The sequence below is a fragment of the Uloborus diversus genome, unplaced genomic scaffold, assembly GCF_026930045.1.
Source record: "Uloborus diversus isolate 005 unplaced genomic scaffold, Udiv.v.3.1 scaffold_801, whole genome shotgun sequence".
NCBI lineage: Eukaryota > Metazoa > Arthropoda > Arachnida > Araneae > Uloboridae > Uloborus > Uloborus diversus.
In genome coordinates, this window is record NW_026559013.1 from 71,869 (window position 1) to 88,389 (window position 16,521).

At 37.3% G+C, this 16,521-nt stretch overlaps 1 protein-coding gene across 1 annotated transcript in view; it reads right to left on the reverse strand.

The window, feature by feature from the left end:
* The window catches only part of LOC129233913 (uncharacterized), a 32,196-nt gene extending 15,946 nt beyond the window's left edge, over nucleotides 1–16,250 (reverse strand). The window contains exons 1-2 of the mRNA XM_054867837.1: nucleotides 16,008–16,250; nucleotides 5,419–5,613 (exon numbers count right to left, since the gene is read on the reverse strand). Coding sequence (XP_054723812.1) covers nucleotides 5,419–5,596 — 178 coding nt within the window. The 5' untranslated portion in view covers nucleotides 5,597–5,613; nucleotides 16,008–16,250. The remainder of the gene's footprint in view (nucleotides 1–5,418; nucleotides 5,614–16,007) is intronic.
* Between the last annotated feature and the right edge of the window lie 271 nt (nucleotides 16,251–16,521).

A 16,521-nucleotide genomic window follows, 5' to 3' on the forward strand; every position in this document is an offset into this window, starting at 1 on the left:
ACGAGTTACAAATAACTTTTCATAAAAGTTGATGAAGAGAGAGAGAGAGAGATAGTTGATGATTGAAGGATAAATAAAAAAGAGTACCTGTGTCTAAATACAAATTCTTCTCTTAAAATTTTCAACACTTCATTTAAACTGAAATTTATCTGCAGATGTTTTTAGAAAACTTTCCACTGCTTGAAACCAGGACTGCAAAGTCAGGGTTAGAGTCTCATTCTAAGGGAAGGGTAAACGAGTCAGAGTCAGGAGTCGAGGGTATAAAATTTCAAGAGTCAGAGTCGCTCATTTTTTCCCAAAAACTACAACTCTGCCAGTGCTTGCAAAGTCAGAGTCTGAAGGATTTTGGGGTAACAGTTTTTCCTCAGAATCCGCAGCCCTGCTTGAAACTATGTTAGGATGCCTAATGCTATTCTAAAGATGAAAGTTGCAAAAATTATCAAGACAGAAATGCCTTTAAAAAAAAGGAGGTGTATTGCAAATTTAGCGTTTAAGAAAACAAAAGTATTGAATACAGAATTCTATATTTCAAAAATAAAAACCTATTTTTGATGTAAAGATTAAAATTATAAAATAGAAAATAACACAACGAAGAATTATAAGGACTGTTTGAGAATTGAAACTATACGAAAATTTTATTCAAGAATGAATTATTTTTCATGCTTTAGGTAATGAGTAGTTCCTTTTTCCTTGAATATGATCCTATAATTCAGGGGTTCTCAAACTGTCTGTCAGCAGCATTTGGGGTGCCGTAAAGAGTCCATGGTATCAATAATATGTATATAATAGAACTAATCTAGGGTGCCATGAGAAAATTCTAATTCTCGAAAAAGCTTGAGAACCCCAGCTATTATTCAAATAAAAAAGCTAAATTGTCTGAATTTTTCCCACACAACTGATACACTGATTGTTTAATTTGTTCGGTTTCAAACATTTTTTAAAAGATGGAAATCAATCAAAAGACTGAAACTTTAGCCCCTGGATTATAACAATTGCAGAAATTGTCTGTAATGAAAGAAAAAAAAAATATGAAGAATTAATGAAATATATAATAAGAACCAAGAAATATTTAAACCAAAAAATGAGTAGGATAAAACTCTCTCTATACATGCACAAACAATTGCAATCAATTACTTATAGTTATACATTTAGACAAAGCAGCCATTAACACTCAACAGTCAAAATCAATAATGTTGAATATTTGTACAAAATAAACATAAAGCAAGAAAAAATAATTTTCACTAAATATATATTGCTGTCTACAGTTAAGATGTAAATTTGGTCTCTAGGTGATGGTTCATGGGGAAGATAGCCAGCCACATTGTGCACATTGGGTAATGGCACCCACCAGTAACAGAAAAAGGTTAAGTAACAGACGCAGTCATAAGATTGGATTTAAATAATAAGAATTTAAGGCGAGTAAGACTGATGTTTCTGCAGCCCATGAGTACAGTGCAACCATATAGTGTTATCAGAGTGAATTTTCTGAGCCAATTGGTATTTACAAGGGCAGTGGTAGAAAGTTATGAACAGCCACCACAAGGTCTGTCTGTGTTTTATGTTCATTTGAATTTAATAAGGTTTTAGGTCTAAAAATAAAGAACTTTTACACATTGTGAAGAGAAAAGGGGAAGTCTGTCTATTACTCATCCTTTCCTCATCCTAGCTGTTTCTGGGTGTCATCAGAATTTTCGGTGTCTGTTACTGGGGTCAGACTATTTTTTCGAAATCGAGCAATTAAGAGTAGAATTAACTAATTGAAATGATCCAGAAGCGGCCAAATGTTAGATGATATGTAGTTGCATATTTTAGGTATGGGACCCCTTTTGTAGTCCAGACAACTTTTCTGTCAGTGGCAAAAGAGGCCAATTTTATATTTTTTAAAAAATTTGTTTACTATGTGTAGTTTTTTTTTCTTTCTGTGGTACATAAAGCCATGATTACTATTATTATTATTATTTTTTTTTTTTGTGGTGCTTTTTTTCATGTTTTCCTTTTTTTGATTGCTCTTAAGAGCGGGAATGGTATCAGGTGAGCAAGGATGTATACAAAAGAGGGCGATTGCCTCTCCCTTGGGGGATCCTACATCGGCAATTTTTCAAAATTAAGGTTCTAAAGTGCAAGTGCAGGCCATTTTAGATGACCTTTATCAAAGGAATGGGGTTTGAATCTCTCTTCCAGAAGCTTTTTAGAATTGAATTTTTAAGTGGGCTATTTCCAGACGATCTTTGTTTATGATATAATGACGAGTTTGAAGGACTTCTCCCGGGTATTTTGCAAAACTTAGCGACAACTTAATTATTTACAACTTTTACTTAATGGAAGAAATAGGTTCCGTGACTTTCCATCAGAATTTTTTTTAAACTGAAGTTCCAAAAAAGAGCAGTTTTAGATGACCGTCGATCATGTTAGAGGGAGGGGGTTTTGAAACAGATGCCCCAGAATTATTACAAAATTTAAGTTCTAAAGCTCAATTTTGAAATAACTCTTTCAACGGAAAAACAATGGAATAGGTTCGGGGACTTCCTTGAATAAATCTAAACAATTGAGTCATGTCAGATAAAAATGTTCTGCCCCCCTCCCCCCAAAAAAGAATATATAAATTAGATATGAAGTAGAGGTAAGTTAAAAAATCAACCGCCCATCCTTGAACAATTTCTGGATCCGTCCTTGCAGGTGAGTGATGCAGGGTTTCCTTTTTTAAGATGGATATATGTAATATTTCTAAATTTTAGGGGTCTGCAGGGCAGGAAATTTTGAAAAAAAAAAAAAAAAAAAAAGATATACAATTTTGCATTTTGAAGCCTTATAAGGGTAATTGGAACTACAAAAATATCGTCATTAAAAGAAAAAGGGGGGGGGGGAGAGATATAACTTTTTAAGGTAACAAAAAAAAATATTTTTTTTTTGCAAGGGATAAAAAAAAAGCATAGGGGCATATCGGCCATGTGGCCGGTTGCCTGGTGGGCCAGTCTGGGCCAGGTGTATCCTCATATCATGTTCATCAGACCTGTCAATTTGAATTTATCCAAGGATAAAGGGTATGTACTCAATACCAATTAAACAGTAGACCCTCGCTATATCGCCCCTCGATATATCACCCATTCGGATACATCGCTCCTTTCTTCTGTCTCCCAAAGTATTAAAACCTAAAAAAAACTCGCTTTAAGCTTGAAACCATTCATGAAAACATATGGTATTACTCAGAAAAGGTCTGTATCTTCTTTATTTTGTCAATGAACAAAACGAAGATGCTCGTATTCTTCTGAATTCGCTGGAAAAGCAGCGGCAACCCCTGTCCATCTAAATGTACATACATGATTTACATGATTTACAAATGTACATACATGACTAACATTACATGACAGTATTTTTAAGTTTAAGACATTGTTTGGAAAGGAAGTTTTCTTTTGTATTGATACTAAGACCTTTACAATGAATGAGAGACAGCAGGCAGAAGTCATACTGGTCCATGTAGAAGAGAACATACGCTCCTATCTGACTCTCCCTCTCTGACTACCTGTTAGCACAGAAAATATTTGTGCTTGGTTGCACAAATCAGGATTTGCATCAAAGAACCGAAGAATGCTCTGGATGGGCAAAAGAGTTTTCTCTGAACAATCTGGTTACTTTTTCTTTTCACATCCTTTCCTACAGCAAATCGAAGGGATTAGAAAGTCTACCCGGAATGAGAGGGTATTGGAATGCTCACTCTTATCACGCTGTAGCTAATGAAGATCATCTTTACTCACCATATCATATTGATGCTGAAAATTTACTTAAATCTTGTATAAGTTTCAATACGTGTGATAGTAAATTTGTGAACTATATCGAAACCATTTGGAAATCATGTCAAAAAAAGTGAATGCTAATTTCCTTGTATGTGTTGGATGGATAACTATTTTTAATGACCTCGGTTACATCACGCTTTCGGATATATAGCGCTTTTTCTTTGTCCCCCGAAAAGCATGATATAACGAGGGGTCACCGTACCAAAAAAAAAACAGCAATAACTATGCCCTCTTCTATGTAAATACATTAATTTGCCAAAGGCAGGCGTGAGGAGGGGGTGAATCGACACCCCTAAATAACAGGTCTGTTATTAATTTTAGTATCTGAACTTTCCATATACCCTTTTATAATGGCTGACATATTCTGCACGGGGGTGGATAAAGACTTTCTGGGCTCCTTTTTAACATAAAGAACCCCTCCCCCAGGTTAACTTTAATAATAATCCAATTTAAGAAGTGCCTGCCTGAAGCTACAATTTATTTAGCAGGATTGAAAAGCAAAACCATATTTTATAGTTTTTATGCACCAAACCAAAGCATATTTCTTAATTGGTACATTGTAATACAATTTCTGTTAATATTACTGGATTTAACAACTCACAAACTTTTTTATGGAAAAATAGATATTTAAAATACCACACAAGTGAAGCATTAGTGCAATGTGCAGATTGGCTTAAAACTATTCTATGCCTTCCTATGAAGGCGTGCCCCCCATCTTGGATACTAGTTTTACAGCTTCATTCAAGGCAAAAGTAAAACCAGTTTAGGAGAACGATACAGTTATCTACTTAATTGTAACAAAATGCTGAACTGTATTGATGCAAATGAACAAATAAATGGCTACTTGTATAATGATTATATGTAAAACAATAACCGAAAACTTCATATACTTATTTAATCTACAACAACCTCAAAAGATAAAAATCAATTTTATAGACAACATATAAAAATTACATTTAAAAAGAAAAAATATGATTTGGTGTCATTTTACTTTGCAATCATTAAGTTTAACAAAGCCTGATTTTGGCACAATGCTTTAATTAAGGCCATTAACAAACTTAATGACAGATTAAAGTGGTTAATACGTTGATTGGCGAAGCAATTTTTAGAAATCTGGCCTAAAATGACAATTTGATTTAATCACATTATATTATTAAAAACGCTAAATCTAGTGCAAAGTTTTCATCTAAAAGCATAAAAAATGAAACCACCTACAGAAAAAAAAACAGCATCTGACAAAGCCATGTTGAATAAGCAAAAAAATGGCGGGAAAGGCGTTATCTCTGTCCAGCTTGTAAAGAAAAGTCAGATCTATGTGCGTAAGATTGTTTTAAGAAGTTCCACAAACAACAATATATTACTTTATCTCTTGAATTTGAAGCCACTCCCTGGCCCAGCACCCCCAGAGGTATTGTTCCATACTTTGTGACCCCGACATATTTTAAGTGTATCAGTAACCATTCACAAACAGAGGATCTTTGACCAGCCGGCATTGAGCCCATGCCCCCTCCGCTATGAGTCTGACAGTTTACCCATCCGGCCACTATGGTCCACTTAAATTTGATAGAGATTAAATTAGTACATCAATGTCCGATATGAAATGACAAAAAAAAAAAAAAAAACTTACCGTATGTAAAGAGCAATGCAGCATCAGGATATCGATCACTCAACATTTTACATATTCCTCTCATCAGGCGATTTCGATGTGATTTTTTCATGTACAGTGTGTGTTTCGTGTCCCACAAGCATTTTTGGGGACGAATAAGATCAATTAAATATTCTTCATGTTCCAACAACCATTTCATGTTCCTACTTGAACAACCTGGGACAAACAAAATATGTAAAATTATACACAGGTGACACAATGAAATATCTAAAGCAACATAATATGCTTTACTAACCATTTACTTAGTATAAAAAAGCACCAATAGTACTAACATAAATGTCATAAGTATTAACACAATAATGACATTTAAACTATATTTTTAATGAATGTGAACAAGTCCTAAAAATATCTTTCACAAATTATAAAGAAATTGAGTCTAGCAAACTATTTCCACTAAAAATATTGTTACGGATTCGGTGCGACTTCCACTTTCTTGAAATGAAGACACAGTTCTTGATAAAAACACAGGAAATTTATTTACACTATGTACAGGAAAGATCTTCAACAACTGCCAAATTATTCATCAGCAATTAAGCAATTATCACACAACACCGTAAACTCAACGTTTACACACGTATTTACTTCCAAATACGAAAACAACACAGCGAAATGCCTCGCTATAAACAGAGCAAAAATCTTCTCAGTTCGAAATCCTCAAACGAAACTAAACTGTTTATCCATCGCCAACGGCTTAAATACACCGAAAAGAAATCTCTCAAATATTCCAGAAAATGCTACGCGGTTGTACAACTACACTTCCATTGATAAAATCAGTGAATGAAATACGAAAAAAAAGAATAGGGGGTTGTATATTTGAGCCATATGTTAAGGGGTTGTATATTCATTACGGGAAACTATTTACAGGTTACGTTCCTACAATAATTACTATTTACAGAATTTGTAACATTGCCCCCTTCCTAAGGACTGCACGTCCCGGGCAGTACAATCCCCAGAAAGGGTGCCAAACTTCTATCACAAGTTTACAAATATACACATTAATTAATAACTAACAGATACAGAAAACACAATAATAACAAGAAATATTACTAAACATTAAAAGCAAAAATTATCTACAACTTTTATGTTATCAACCATGGTTGTTTACGTAATACTCATGAACTATGGCCATAGTATGGTGCTAAACGATCATAATGTACAACCCTAGGTTTTGCATTAGGTGATTTTTGGATCCTCACTACGACGTCATTTAGTCGGTTAACGACTTTGTAGGGTCCATCCCAATGCGACTGCAATTTGGGTGAAAGACCTTTCCGTCGGATGGGATTCCATAACCAAACCTTGTCGCCTTCGTTGAATTCATGTCCAGTAGACCTTGTGTCGTATCGGGTCTTCATCTTCTCCGCCGCGATGTTGATTCGCTCTCGTGCGAAGTTATGAACGTCTTCCAACCGGGCCTGGAGATCCTGGATGTACTCCTCAGGCGATGCAGGCGCATCCGGAGGACGACCGAAGACGAGATCACAAGGTAGCCGAAGCTCTCGTCCGAAGAGCATCTGAGATGGGGCATATCCGGTAGTCTCGTGGACAGCACTGCGGTAGGCCAGCAGGAACAAAGGTAGCTTCTTGTCCCAATCCTGTTGATTTCTGGAGACCATAAGTGAGAGATTATTCAGGATTGTGCGGTTAAATCTCTCCACCATGCCGTCCGATTGTGGGTGTAGTGGTGTTGTCCTAGTTTTCTCAATTCCGAAAATTTGACATAGGCCCTTAAACACAGCAGAGATGAAATTCCTCCCTTGATCGGAATGAATCTGCAAAGGTGTTCCGTATCTCGAGATCCAATGTTGGACTAGAGTCTCTGCTACGGTAGTAGCCTCTTGATCTGGAATGGGATATGCTTCCGGCCATTTGGTGAAGTAGTCGATGGAAACAAGAATGTATTTGTTCCCATCAGCAGTTCTTGGTAGAGGACCCAGGATATCGATCCCAATTCGTTCGAAAGGAGCTCCAACGTTGTACAGATGTAGCTTCCCTCTGCTTCTCTTCTTCGGTCCTTTACGAGCAGCACAGGCGTCACAAGAATGGCACCACTTCTCCACGTCATCCTTCGCCTTGCTCCAGAAGAAGCGCTCCCGAACTTTATTGAGAGTTTTCAAGACACCAAAATGTCCTCCAGTCGCACTACTATGTATTTCTTTCAGAACATCTGAAATCCTGGATCGAGGAAGTAGTAACTGCCACCTAGATGTCTTGCCGTCGTCAGATTCCCATTTCCGGTGTAGCACGCCGTTCCGTAAATGGAGTGAGTTCCATAAAGCCCAGTATCTTTTTGTTGCAGGACTGAAGATGGAAACGTCCTGCCAGCTAGGGCGTCGACTGTCACTTTCCATGAACTCTAAAATTGGTTTTATGTCGGGGTCTTCAAGTTGATCTTTTCGAACTTGGTCATCACTCCATGGATCAGGTTCTGATGATGTTGGAGTCACTGTCACCTGATAGGCGGTAGGGCTAGTCGTTCCATACTGTTTCTCGATTCGGGAACAATAGTGGCAGTTCTCAGGACAGGGTCTCCTTGATAAAGCGTCAGCATTACCGTGAGATAACCCTTTTCGGTGCTTGATCTCCATGTCATATTCCTGGAGCCGCTGTATCCATCTGGCTATCTGGCCTTCTGGATTCTTGAAGTTCAAAAGCCAAGTTAACGAGGCATGATCTGTCCGAAGCAGAAATTTTCGGCCGTAGAGGTAATGATGGAAGTGTTCTACAGCTTTCACTATGGCCAGTAACTCCTTTCTGGTGACACAGTAATTTCGCTCCGACTTTGATAAGCATTTGCTCCAGTAAGCGATGACATGTTCATTTCCGTCAATTTCTTGGGATAAAACAGCTCCAATTCCCTCGTTGCTCGCATCAGTGTCCAGGATGAAGGATTTTTCAGGCTGAGGATAGGCGAGGATAGGCGTTGATGTTAAAGCCTCCTTCAGTCGTAGAAATGCATCTTCGCATTCGTTGGACCATTCAAACTTTTGCTTGCTCTCCGTCAGCTTATGCAAAGGTCGTGCAATGTTGGAAAAACCCTTCACAAACTTCCTGTAGTACGTGCAGAGCCCCAGGAAACTTCGCAACTGATGGATGTTTTCGGGACGACTCCAACTCCTGACCGCAGATACCTTCTCTGGATCAGTTTGCACACCTTCAGAAGAGATGATGTGACCAAGGTAGTTCACTTCCCGGCGGAACAAATTACATTTGGACGGGCTTAACTTCAGATTGGCTTCCTTAAGCTTTTGCAGCACCTTCCTAAGATTTGCCAGATGTTCTTCGAAGCTGCGTCCCACGATGACGATATCGTGTAAGTAGACCAGACAGGATTCGTAAGAGAGTCCTCTTAACACTGTCTCCATAAGACGCTCGAACGTAGCTGGTGCATTGCAGAGGCCGAAGGGCATCACTTTAAACTGCCATAAGCCTTGTCCAGTTGTAAACGCTGTCTTCTCTCGATCCTCAGGGTGTATCTCAACCTGCCAGTAGCCGCTCTTCAAGTCCAGGGTCGAAAACCACTTATGTCCGGAAAGAGTGTCCAAGGTATCGTCTATCCGTGGAAGAGGGTAACTGTCTTTCTTGGTGATTTCATTCAGTCGTCGGTAATCGACACAAAATCTGGTGGAGCCATCTTTCTTTCGGACCAAGACGATGGGAGAGGCCCAAGGACTGGATGACGGTTCGATTACATCATTCTCCTTCATCTCTTTCAGGAGGGTTTCAACCTCTTCCTTCTTAGCGAACGGTAGTCGTCTTGGCTGCTGTTTAATAGGGGGGTGTTCTCCAGTGTAGATCCGATGCTGCGTTAAATTCGTACGGCCAACATCCTCCGATGTAGATGAAAACAGATGCTTGAAGTCGTCCACCAATTGTTCCGCAGCAGTTCTTTGATCTTTCGATAATGGCGCACTCCCAATTAACTTCGATGTCAAGGACTCAGAAGACACAGTTTCGGGGGAATTGATTCTTCTAATGATGCAGTTTACTGGAGTACAAGTTGCTAACACTTCACCTTTCCGGATATTCCTTGGCCTTTCACTCACGTTGGCGACTCTCACAGGAATTACATCCTTGGAAAGGTCCACAAGCGTAGATGCTACCAGCACTCCTTTTAGGTTATTGCTTAGGTTAGGGTATTCAATGAGTCCAAATCGAAAACTATTGCTTTCTTCAATGGAGCCGGGTATTAATGATTCTGACCTTGAGGGAATTGATAAATCTGTTTGGGCTATTATTTGATGAGCGGATTTTACATCACTTGCTGCAGGGAAAACGGCTATGTCTTCTCTCATCGAGTGCAGCTCATTAGTCTTGAAGTCGAGAGTGAAGTCATATTTCTTCAAAAAGTCCAATCCGAGAATGAAGGGGTCCGTGATATTAGCGACGAATGCCGTATGATGGTAGGTGGCATTCCCAAACACTATTTCCAAGTCCACTTTACCGTCAATCTCGATCTTGTCACCTGTCACAGTCTGGAGACTTACGCGTGGCGATGTCCACAGCAGTTTCAATCCAAATTCACGAGCCACATCTGTCCTAATGATTGTCACATTGGCTCCAGTGTCGACAATCAGTCTGCAGGGGTTCCCATTTACATGTGCGTAAATGAAAAATCCATCACTGCCACTACTAGAAGAGGAAATCTGCAGAGCTCTGGTTGTGGTGTTTTCCTTCCCTCGCGTAGCTTGGCGAGCCGGACAACTCCTTCGCAGGTGTCCTTCGCTACCGCATTTCCAGCACTTCTGCTCTTGCTTCTTTTGGGCTGTTATGCTGCTCAGATGTCTTGTCAAGTCACCGAGTTGTCTCTCAAGTTCAGCGAGATGGGACAACCTGGAATCGGACTCATCAGCTTCCTGAGTCCGGATTAGATGGCGATCCACACGGGTTGCTTCTTGGGCGGCCTCGTATCTCATTGCATACACAACAGCAGAATTCAGGTCTTTGACATCCGCCATCCGTAGAGCTTTCTGGATTTCCGGATCTCGAACCCCGTCGATGTAGTAGTTGAGTGCCAGGTTGTCTCGAACATCCGCAGGGCAGTCGTAAAAAGCAAGATGAGACAGTCTCTCGATGTCCGCCGCAAGCTCTTGCAGGGTTTCCCCAGTTTTCTGGAAACGGGACTTCAACTGGAGTCGGCTGAAATCTTTCTGGCACTTCTCACCGAAGCGAAGTTCCAACGCAGATGTGAGGGCGGCGAAATCCAGGCGCTGGCTGTCCGGAAGGGTCTGAAGAATGTCCGCTGCGTCACCTCTCAGGGATGCTGCAAGATGGCAGGCCTTGGTAGCAGAGTCCCATCCGTTCGCTTCCGCCACTATCATGAATTGGGTCTTGTATACCTGCCACGAACTTTTCCCATCAAATGTGGCCAGTTTAATGGACGGTCGAGCAACAGATGTGGGAGCGCCAAACTGTACAGAGCTGCTTTCTGCGGTCGCCAATCTCCGTTCCATGTCTTTAATTATTTCTTCCTTAAATGAAGTAAATTTCTTGTCTTCTTCTTCCAACTTATTTTCCACACTGGCGATACGCTCTTCCACAGTATCAAATTTTTCTTCCAGAGCATCAACTTTATCTCCCATGGCGGTTAGTTGATTCTCCATCATGGTTTTCATCGACGTTAGGTCACTTTTTATTTCATTTTGACTTGTAGTAATTTTAGCAGTTAAATCACTATTTAACTGTTCCTGGTTAGTCGCCAATTCATTTTTTAATTGTTCTTGATTAGCCGCCATGTCATTTTTTAATTGTTCTTGATTTGCAGTAAAACTTGCAGTCAAATCACTTTTTAATTGTTCTTGATTAGCCGCCATATTTTCAGTCAGGTCGCTTTTCACAGCATTAATTGCTTCCAGAAGTTGTTTTAATTGGTCATCCATTGCGCGAGTAATCACCATAAAAACAAAGTCTATAAATTCAAACAGTCTTTATGAAAAAATGTCCAAAGTCACACTTACTCCAAGAAAGTCCAGAAGAAGCCCCACGTTGGGCGCCAAATTGTTACGGATTCGGTGCGACTTCCACTTTCTTGAAATGAAGACACAGTTCTTGATAAAAACACAGGAAATTTATTTACACTATGTACAGGAAAGATCTTCAACAACTGCCAAATTATTCATCAGCAATTAAGCAATTATCACACAACACCGTAAACTCAACGTTTACACACGTATTTACTTCCAAATACGAAAACAACACAGCAAAATGCCTCGCTATAAACAGAGCAAAAATCTTCTCAGTTCGAAATCCTCAAACGAAACTAAACTGTTTATCCATCGCCAACGGCTTAAATACACCGAAAAGAAATCTCTCAAATATTCCAGAAAATGCTACGCGGTTGTACAACTACACTTCCATTGATAAAATCAGTGAATGAAATAAGAAAAAAAAGAATAGGGGGTTGTATATTTGAGCCATATGTTAAGGGGTTGTATATTCATTACGGGAAACTATTTACAGGTTACGTTCCTACAATAATTACTATTTACAGAATTTGTAACAATATGTAAGAAACTTTAGATAAAATTCACAAAATTACTTATATCTTCACTTTTGCAAAAATTAAGGCTTGCAAAAATAAGTGCTTTTCAAGTACTAAATTGCTGTATGCTAAGAATGTTAAAACACTCCAGGTTTTACCTACTCCTTTTCAGAAAATCTGCTTAATATGTTTATATTCAAACAGTTAACATTTTTTAATTACAAACTATTTCAACTTAATACATTTAAGAAACTTCAGAAAATTCAAAAACCACCAATAACTTCATTTTTGTAAAATTATGGAAAGCAAACTTATGAAAGCATCCTTTTTAACCCTATATAGTTAAAATATGATACTGTAGTACAATATTACACGATAAATACATATTTTAAATCATTTATAACAATAGAACCCTAATTTCACGTCATCTGTTTCATATGTTATCCAATCCTGCTTACAATGTCATTTTCTGCTGGTTCCATAAAATGTGTACACATTGATAATGTTAAAATATTTTGGGTTCTATGTTACCCTTTATCAGAAAATCTGTTAAATATGTTTTTGCACAAGCGGATCAAAATGATTAACAAATATTTTGTTACAACAAACTTTTTTCTGGTCCCTTGGAAATCAAAACAATGGGATGAACTGTAGGTAATAGTTTTGAAAATAATAAGCAAATTAAAAGACCATATTTAAAATAGGAAAATCACGATACTTCATTTATAAACGAGCTGATGTGTGCATCACATGACTTGCTTTTATGCTAATTTAATGATAATAGTGTCTTGGATTTGGAGTAAGTAAAGAAACACTTCAAATATTTTCACCCCAAGTTTGTTGCGAAACAAAGCAAAAAAAAAAATGTTTTATACAGATTAATTTTTACAATATTGGCAATTTTAATGTGATTCAATGGTTAACTCTATAAATATCGCCAATAGTGGCCAAATAGAAACCAGATTAAAATAAAAAAAGCTAAATTTGTTGCCAAGTTGGGTTAAAATGCAACAGTTGAGCTCTCTACCCACCGAATCGAACAAAATTTCAGTGGAAAAACTTTTCTTTGGTGACATTTTTACAGTTGGTTTAACTCTGATTCAACAGGAATTGTTTCAGCAATTAAACACAAATTAACAAACACATCTCTGCAGAGATAAAGAACTACACAAACACCTAAGTAATACTGAAATGAAATAATCTTTACTAATAATAAAGCGGAAAGTCTCCCTGTCTGGATCTCTGTGACGCGCATAGCCACTAGACCATTCAGCCGATTTTCATGAAATTTGGCACAAAGTTTGTTTGTAGCATGGGGTTTGCACCTCAAAGTGATTTTTCTAAACTTCGATTTTGTTCTTTTTCTACTCCAATTTTAAGAACATTTTCCAGAGCAAAATTATCATAAGATGGATGAGTAAATTATGAAATTATCATGACGTGGAATGGGAGAGCGAATGAACATAGCCAATTGGCGAGAAATTCATCATCCATTATTTGCAAATATACAAGCAAACCGAATGATCTTTTAATTTTCAACTACAGGCAAAGCTGTACAGATTCCACTAGTAATCCATAAACTAGTTTACCCTTACATGCAATATACCAGTCAGGAATAGTGAATAACAAAGCTGGAGGCTGGTGTCATCTCATCAAAGCAATGGCCAACATTAAAGGTCTTCCTCTACGCTTAGGGGCGGTAACATACGGATAAATAGTTTACCCTTTTTTTTGCAGAGCTTTATAACTGGTAAGTGAAAAAGTAATAGTTTTTCATTGGTAGCTGCAGAAGCAACCTAACTACCATTGTTAGTAGGTCTAAACTTCTCAGCCCCCAAGAAATCGAAATGTGCATAATGGGGATGTTTCCTTCAGTCAAAAATACTACTTTTAGTCACTGAAATTGATAGAATAAGCAAAAAAAAAACATAGAATCAGAAAATATTTTTATTTTCCCCAACAGTTGTTTTTTAATTAATTTTTTTAAATGTCCGATTTTTCAAACAAGGGGTGGTTGGTCTTGATGACGTCACAAATGATGCATTTTGGTGCATCTTTCTACCACGGTTCCATGTTATGATAATCAACAAGCAAATTAAAATTGCACTCTATGCTTGCTATCAACCATATCGTTGCCAATACACATGAGTAAAGATGCAAATTAAATATTTTGGTCTGTGAATGGCAACACTGAATAGCATTTCATCATTTGTGATGTCATCGGGCAGAAACATAAACAATGAAAGCGCATAAATTTAAGTAATTTTTAAAAAATATTAAACTTAAACAAATTATTTTAAAGAGCATGCTTAAAAACATGGGATATGACCATTTTTAAAAATGGTCATATCCCATGTTTTTAAGCATGCTCTTTCAGAAAAAAATACTTTTAAAATTTCGGAAACGACCCCATTACAGAACAAAAGGTGAGTTGGAGAAATGGTTTGAGGAAAGAAAGTTATTGTCTGAGGTTGGACTCAGCCTCAGAGGAGATTATGTGGAGTGAGAGAACTACAAGATAACAAAAGGTGGGGTCGAAGAACTGGTTTAAGGAAAGAAATATTCTTTTAGTAATTTCAAGCTGCATGAATTTCTGACCAAATTTATTTTACTAAACTGCAAAAAAAAAAAAAAAAAAAAATTGAAACTGGTAATATTGTTAAAAATGTTCTAGCTTTTCTGCATACAAAAGTAAATTTCCCTGACTTTCCCTTACATTTCCAGTAGAAAAAATTTCGCTGACATTTCCAGGTTTTACAGGTGGGTAGACACCCTATATTGTTTTTAGTACCATATTTTCAAAAAAATAAAACCCCTATAAGTTTAGAGTAGTGGTGCCAACCTATGGCCTGCAAAGCTGATTCATGTGGCCCATTGTTATTTTCAGTAGTACGAATCGAAAAATATATTTTAGAGCCTTATAAAACAACTCATCATCTTCATTTCCGGTATTAAGAACGGTTATTGCAAATTTAGAGCCAAATAGTATGAAATGTGTTTCTAAAAAATAAATGGTAAGCTTCTAATAAATGCAGCAAAGAAAATAATATTTTTAAGTTTGTAAATTCCTTTATTTCTACACGTCTGCCAATGTCATTAAAATATTACCTAATAATATGTTTTTAGAAAAAATATAAATAACAATTTAAGTTTATATGTGTACTAGCCCGCGCAAGATTTATCTCACAATGAGGGGCAGCAGCAGGAGGGGGAAGGGTTGAGCTAATTAAAAATTCTAAGCATTAGGACTGCTGATTTAAAGTGTCGCAATACTTAGAATTTTTTTTGGTTTCACACCAATTTTTATCTTTTTGGCTTCAAATTTGCAACAATAATTCAAATACTGAATTAGGATGATCGTTTATTTTGGAAGGCTCTGAAATATTTTTTTTGAATATCTAATAATCAATACTACAATGGGGTACTTAGAAATAGCTTTGCTGGCTACACATGGTATGCAGGCATTAGGTTGACCATTACTGTAATAAGATGAATTCTAAGCAGGCATGTAAATAGCAGTGATATCAATGGGGAGTGTCGGACTTGTAAAAGTATTTTAAATATTCATTCATTAGTTTTGACTAATATATCTGAAGCAGTTTTGTTCACTTTTTTCTTTTGCTTAGTAGCGGTTGAATAGAAATAGTTTTTCAACTTTAAGTTTTATCTATTTACTGTCCACACAGAAAATTGCAACTTCAATGACAGCACAGAAACTCATTTGCAATGCAATCTATACAAATAACTCAAGATCAGGAGCGTACACAGGAGGGAAGGGGGGGGGGGAGACACCTGTTGGCCAGAGCCTTAGCCTGAAGGGGGCCAATATTTATAAATTTGGACGGAAATATAGGGCTAAACAATATGAAGAGTTTCCCGGAAAAGTCATTTGTGACGGGCCCTAAAATTTCTGCGCACGTCCCTACTCAAGATGTGCTTCCATTTATACTGCATGCTTATAACATAATCAGGAGATTATTCTTAGCTCAATAGACCAATCGGAACGAAAATTCTATGAATAACAGTCAAATCTAATGTAACTTATGCTAGTAAAAATATATTTACTCACGATTCTCTATTCGTCCAATAAAAAAAAATAAGATAGAAGGAAGTTAGGAGCTTTTGGAATATTTCGTGTGGCTACTTCAAGTAATTGCTTTAAGACTTAGATCTCATACAAAAGAATCGCAAAAAATGCAAGTAACAAAAGAAAGATAATACAAAAATTAAAACAGAAACGAAAATACGGCAGTTAGCTCAGTAACAAGCTCATATTAACTAACCAACAGAAACAAAAATTCCTTAAGCACACTGTCGCTCTGTTTGTAAACACTAAACACGGTTAAAGTTAAATGTTTCTCTTCTCCCCCCCCCCCCCATTTTAAATTGGTGGCAGATGCAGTTAAGCGTTATTTCTCTCCCATTTGTTTTTCTTTAATTTGCGTTCACAATATAACCAAAGAGTTCTATAATAGGATATATTATATTTGAATACTATATTTGAATATAATCGTTGCAACTAAGATCTGCCGGATCGTTAGAAATGTAGATGCACGGATACGGATCCGCAGACCCGGATCTGC